General features: G+C 36.3%; 1 protein-coding gene across 1 annotated transcript; it reads right to left on the reverse strand.

The window, feature by feature from the left end:
• Window positions 1-398: 398 nt before the first annotated feature.
• Window positions 399-2755, reverse strand: LOC150088588 (lactosylceramide 4-alpha-galactosyltransferase-like). The gene is made up of 2 exons (XM_090370244.1): window positions 2648-2755; window positions 399-1300 (listed from the first exon to the last, which is right to left on the reverse strand). The coding sequence occupies exons 1-2, from the start codon at window positions 2733-2735 to the stop codon at window positions 399-401; spliced, it is 990 nt and encodes a 329-aa protein (XP_090226370.1). The 5' UTR covers window positions 2736-2755.
• Between the last annotated feature and the right edge of the window lie 3774 nt (window positions 2756-6529).

A 6529-nucleotide genomic window follows, 5' to 3' on the forward strand; every position in this document is an offset into this window, starting at 1 on the left:
ATCTGAATTTACAATAAATTTCCTTATTTGGTTGAAATGAAACAAAAACGTTTGTTACATATTTACCTTTTGGTGAAGCCAGCTAAAGTAGTGCAATTCCAGGCCAACTCGTTACAAAGGCAAGTTTGTTTTATTGTGAGAATTAAGACCATTGCATTGTGTATGCAACTGGACTATTTGTGTATGCAAGTGCATCGCTGTTCAAGGAAGAAAATCAAAACCTTTTGTTTTTAAATCCGGCACTTGTCAATCCTAGATGGTGCGGGATTTTAAAGATTTTACTGTTATTTGCATTGTATACATATATATTTTAATAAACAGATAACAGATACATAAAAATTAAACAACTTTATTGTTTACATAAGGAACGACATGTTAGTAAAGGATAAATTGAACATTTAAAATTGACCCAATTTATTTGCCTCGGCATACATCACGGGACAGTTAATTCTGGTTGCAATTTCATAAGCACAGTTTTCTCCAATGAGCACAGGGATATTCCTGGTAAATCTATTCCACACGTGAATGATATAACTTCCATAAAACCTTGATATGGCGTTACTTGCTTCTGACCTCTTCATGTATTTCTCCCATTCGCTCGAAGGCACAGCGAACGCTGCTTCTGGATTAAAAATTGTAATATTACAGATGTTTTCTTTAGCCTCCGTGATGAAATGAATTCCACAGAGGGACTCTAAAACCCGTAGTAGAAGATTCGGCACGTCGTATATCCACAGACTTCTTTTATACGTCTGGGAAAATTTATGAAGACAGTGGTCCAAGAAGGAATGACGTTGATCAAAAGTAAAAATTGCTTTTCCCACTTTATGACCATCTTCCCTGAAGAGAGCATTCCTTAATCCGTTCAAAGGTTGTAGCACTACAACATCTAAATCGAGATAAATACCACCGTACATCCATATAATAGCAAGTCTGAGTGCGTCACTAAGGTGTTCATCTTTAAATGGACTTTTTCTCCAGTTGGATTTCATAAACCATTCGCTCAGTGGTGTGTGGTTAAAAAATCTTCGCATGTCGATTGTTTGGAAGCTCACATTAGGATAAACCATGATTATATTCAGCATAAGGGAGGTCATTTGTATGTCTGCACTTGTCATGAACACTGTTACTTTCATTCCGGGGTGGTGTTTGGCTGCAGACTCCACTGCGCACGTTTGACGAGCATCCAGGTAAGGTCTTCCAGAAGTCTCCAAAAAATATATTTGAACAGATCTATTGGAAGTGAAATTTTCTTTCGCCACTCTCAGCCAGTTCTCGGAAATCTGTTCATTACCGTAACCTATGAAAGATGGAAGGAAATAATAATAAGTTTGGTTGCTTTGTTCAGAAATAGTACAGTATGTGCAGAAAGTGCAATGTCAGCATTTTATAATATGCAAAGGCCAAATGCGCTCTTACATTAAAATATAAAAAAATTAATAAAGTTACACGCTGATGCTAATTTAGTTCTCGGGATGAAAAGAGGAATGGGGACTGATATTTTAAGACACGCTAGTTTTAAATTCGGAAAGGAACTGTCTTGGGTTTGCTACGTTCTTTAGTATGATAAATTCATTTTGTTTATTGGTATTATTTAGTTTGTAATGAAGGTTTTATTAAATCCTAAAATTGCTCTCTGTCATTATGGATTCATTTATGGACAGGTCGAGATTCATTTTGTTTATTGGTATTATTTAGTTTGTAATGAAGGTTTTATTAAATCCTAAAATTGCTCTCTGTCATTATGGATTCATTTATGGACAGGTCGAGATTCATTTTGTTTATTGGTATTATTTAGTTTGTAATGAAGGTTTTATTAAATCCTAAAATTGCTCTCTGTCATTATGGATTCATTTATGGACAGGTCGAGACCAGCCAGCCATTATCTGATTCATTTATGATCAGATAATGGCTGGTGTCTCGATATTTTATGGCAAAATGGTAAAATGGCTGGACTAGGTGTATTTTCTGTGATGGGCTTACTTAGAAGACAGCGCCTTGAAATATGAGATAAGTGGAACTGTTTTATTATTATTATTAAACTCCAAAAACTTTTGGGTTGCAAAGTATTTTGTATTTTATTGCTTTTGTCACACCAGGCAACTCAACACACTTTTGCTGAGTTACTTGGGCAAGACAGCATTTTTTTCTTTGTCCAGAAACTCGGGTTTTTCATCCTTAAAAATAGGAAAATTGACCAAAACTGGTCCAGAATATATTCCCTTTACTGTATGCTGATGCCTAAAAACCGTACTTTCTCTGCTAAAATTCTCTTGGAGTTCAACAGAACAGACAGTAAATGGTGCCTGATTTAAGGATATCATTTGGTCAGTTCAAAATGTAATGTGGAATGAGAAATCCGAATATTCTTTAACAGAGCAACGTTAGCATTTGATCCAGGCCCACTGATTAAAAAGGGGCTTGAATACTAAGAAAGGGACCTCCCCTTACTCCCAGCAAGTAGGACAAACTAGGATAGACTAACTTTTAGTGTTATTTGGAGAAGACATCGTGGTACATGAATAAGTTTAGAATTGGAAGCCGTTGTCAGTAGCTTCAGTGGCATTTTGGAGATTGGGTAATCAGTTTGCCGTTTTACAATGAAACATTAGAATGCATAATAATGATTTTAAAAAAAATTACTTACTTTTATTCTCGGATAAAATGATTAGGATCAGAACTGCACACAACACATTTACAACCAACGCTAAAAATATTATTTGGAGTTTTCTCATCTCTCTCTCTTTCTCTCTCTGTCTTCGAAATGAAATGGTTCAATACAAGTGCATACGTAGCAACCATACATGATACTCGAAGACAGTTGTCATTCAAGTGCGCGAAATTTAACATGTGTATCTTTCTTTCCTGTACGTGGTGTTTGTGTTCTGCCTCGTAACTGTAAATACGAAAAAATTCTGCACATATTTAAGGATTATTATTGCTTTTTTTACTTAATTCAAATCGAAACGTATTAAAAGAACTTTGTTTAGAATGTCTTTCACTTTACGTGTACTGCTTGCTGTCTTATTATATGTAAATTAAGAGAGCAGACAGCCCTAATTAGTTCAAATACACAACCTAACAGACAAGGAATAATACGCGTACACACGTGCACTGTTTCGTAGTTGTCTCTAAAAATATGGATGCCAACAGGTGCAGGCAAGCAACATGTGCAGTTTTACATGACTGCCACAGAGTCAGTACCGAAGACATTGCCTTCGCGAATAGCATAGTAGATACAATAACTGTCCTTCTACGCTTGGAGGAAAAGACCGGACAACCTAAATTGTCACAGTCGATAAAACCTTCCAAAATAAACAAGTGAATCAGACGTGTTTATAAAAAGGAACATGAGCCACGCAATTTAGTTGTTTTCGTCATGACAGGTATAGCCAAGCAGATGGAATTTGCGTGGGGTGTTTATTGTCGGATATCACATTGCTGGCTTGTCAATTCCTGTACTTTCCGACAGCCCACACAATCCAAACTCCTCTTTAATGATGTTATGATGAAATGGAAATAGGAGCATACTGGTACCACCACTGTCGTACCATTATGCTCCTATTTCTAACAGAAGCGCACTCCACGTGACCTCGGAAGGGTAGCACGACAGTTTCTTCAGTGATTCGTCAATAATCTTTTGTCCAAATCTGTGTTGCGCAATATGAGATGTTGAGAGGCTTTGTAGAAAACCTAATTTTCTTTTCACTGTACACAGACCATGCTGCTCTTCGCCCGTTTAAGAGGTTACCATCAGTGTAACAGAACTTTATTTCACTTGTAAAATAAAAATGTTGACGTCATTCAGTAAGGTGTATGGCAGTATTGTTCAGTGAGAGTTAAAACTGTGATGTATCTAGCACCACATTATAGACAGTTCTTTTAACTGTAAAGATAACTTTCCTCCTATCTGGATATAAACATAACGAACTTCATTCTCTTATCTCTTCTCCAGCTGTATGTTATTAACAATCCGATAGCGCCACTCTCACGGGAGCGGTGAAAAGTTGCCTTCAGCTTCGAGATCAGTCAACCATTGGTTACAATAAGTCCATAATTTATTGTAAAATAGAAAACTTTTATTTGTCATTGTCTGTTGGTTTTGTAGGATTTAGAGGGATCAGAAACTTAGCCATACCGCACTGTACATATTAAATTGCGTGTGTTCTGTGATCGATTTGCTGTTTTCTAGACGATAAAACCCTGTTTCCGGGAGAAAAAAACATGCTACCTCCTCCTGAGACCCATTAACTCTGCCACGTTGTGAAAAATGCCTATAGAAATTCCTCCCGTCATCGAGGGGATTCAAATTCAAGTCTTTTTCTCCTGGTGTGGGGAAGACAGCAATTTTATCGACTGCTACCCACGAGGGCTTAAAGACAAGTATACAAGTGCAGGCTTAATTTATGCATGAATTATACCTAGAAATCACACAGTTGAGCTGAACCTCCATTGTATCTATAATAATAAAAAAGATAAAAACACCCGTTTTTGAATAAATGTGTACTATCATTGTAGGAGGTGTGCAGCAACAGTTTTTGTGGATCCAGAGAAAGATCATTTATAGTTTATTAATTATTAATTAATAAACTAAAATTATCAATAATTTTTCAATTAGCAACTTTGTACATACTTTATATTTTACTTATTTTATCAGCAGTATTTGGTTCAGTCCCTCAGAATTCAGTCCCTCAGAATAGTTTCCAGCAGTACCCAATTTTCCCTAAAGTAACCATTACAACGATTTCAGATGAACTCTTTGGAACACTGTAATCCACTTACCTTTTTGTGATCTTTAACGATACCTGTGTTGGTTCCAAGATGTAGTGCAACCATAATTTTGCACGTTCACTCACAGTAGTTGGATAAAAACATCGCAGGCAGAGAGATAGGAGATTGCAAGGCTCGAGATGTCACACTACAATTTGTCCCTATGGAGATATTGATTTCAATTTATGAAACTAGACCTTGGTCAATCAACCAGTTGAAATACAATATCACGTTTGAATGCAAAAAAATTTAAAAAACTATTTTACTAATGGACTGAACTAAAGATTACAAATAAATTTAGTTAGACCATTTATTTTATAACAATAATGCTCATCTTGTAATAAAGTATGCAAGTTATAAACTCTAAATAAACTTTGCTAGGCAACGGATTTGTTGAACATTGTATAATATACGCATCTTACCATTGTAACTCTGCAGTTAATGTAATGTAATGCCACCAGATGACAGTAGAGTGCAACTAGATTTAAAGTAAATAGGGCAGTCCTGAATTCAAGGGTTATTTGAAACACTCTCGAACGTTGTGAAAATAAAGACACTCAGGATCATACCTTGTTTACCCCATTCAGAAAAGACAGCACTCTTTGCTGACCTTTTTGGAGATTGGCTAACACCATCAACATCAGCTGCAATGCAGCAGTAATCTGCAGCTTCCATATCACCAAGGGATATTTTTCTGCCTTTGATGCGATGTGTCCTTAGGAAACAATTTAAAACGATCTGAAATAATATGAACACAGACAAATAATCCGATTATCAATGGATTTAAAATATAAGCGGTTTAATGGCAGAGGTATATATATATAGCTGAAATAGAAAACGTCCCCACCATCACCCTTTATAAACAATACTGCAATTTATGGTATTTTATATCGATGGTCTCTTTTATCACAGCTGATAAGAATGTTGATCACAGAGCCCACGGTATCGCCATATATAGTCATTTTACAATACCCGGATAAACTAATAACCAGAAGAATGCAACCTTTTTAGAGGCTAGAAGTCATATCAGATAACCCACTAAAGGTCGAAAGCAGAATGGGTTTACACGCACCCCAAAATAGTTCCTTACCACTATTATATATTTTTTCAAAACAGGACTCAAATTTCTTGTTCCCTCGTGGGTAGCACAGTTGGTAGAATATCTGTCCTCCCCAAACCGGGTGGAAAAGACCTCAGTCCGAGTCTCGTCGATGACATCGGAATTTTTATGGGCCTTTTTCACAACGTGGCCGAGTTAATCGGTCTCAGGTGAAGGTATCATGGTTTTGTATTCCAGTAAACAGCAAATTGACCGCAGACAACACGAAACGAACAGGCAGTATACACGAACCAACATGGCCTTAGTCGCGTAGCATCTATATCGCCCATTAAGTAACCAACTGTATCCGTTGTTGTGATAAGTTTCCTTTAAATGATAAGAAACGAGAACGTGCTTCTGTCGAACAGGTGAACTCGGGATCGGAGCTGGGAAGATGCCATTATGTTCAGGTTTAGTTAGTATGAATCAGAGCTGTAATACTCAATCGTAGTCAATATGTCAGTGAATATGTCAGTGAAGAAATTAATACTGCTTCAGTTCCTTGGAATATTTTTGCTTCTTTTATTTTTGGTGTTATCTCTACTGAAAACTGGTTAGTAAAGTTTGTTAAAATGGTAACTGTAAAATTTTTTAAACACTTTTAATAGTGCGAAGTGTAAAGTTTCAATTATTATTTTATGATTTTTTAAACCTGCAAGG

The sequence above is a fragment of the Mastigoproctus giganteus genome, chromosome 3 (assembly GCF_048544385.1).
Source record: "Mastigoproctus giganteus isolate SK-2022 chromosome 3, ASM4854438v1, whole genome shotgun sequence".
NCBI classification, from domain to species: Eukaryota; Metazoa; Arthropoda; class Arachnida; order Uropygi; family Thelyphonidae; genus Mastigoproctus; species Mastigoproctus giganteus.

What these genes read in the sequence shown, in the direction of transcription:
- LOC150088588 (XM_090370244.1), bottom strand. Translation starts at nt 2,735, where the DNA reads ATGAGAAAACTCCAAATAATATTTTTAGCGTTGGTTGTAAATGTGTTG. An exon ending in CATTTTATCCGAGAATAAAA is followed by an intron (nt 1,301 to 2,647) that starts GTAAGTAATTTT and finishes CATCTTTCATAG; the next exon opens with GTTACGGTAATGAACAGATT.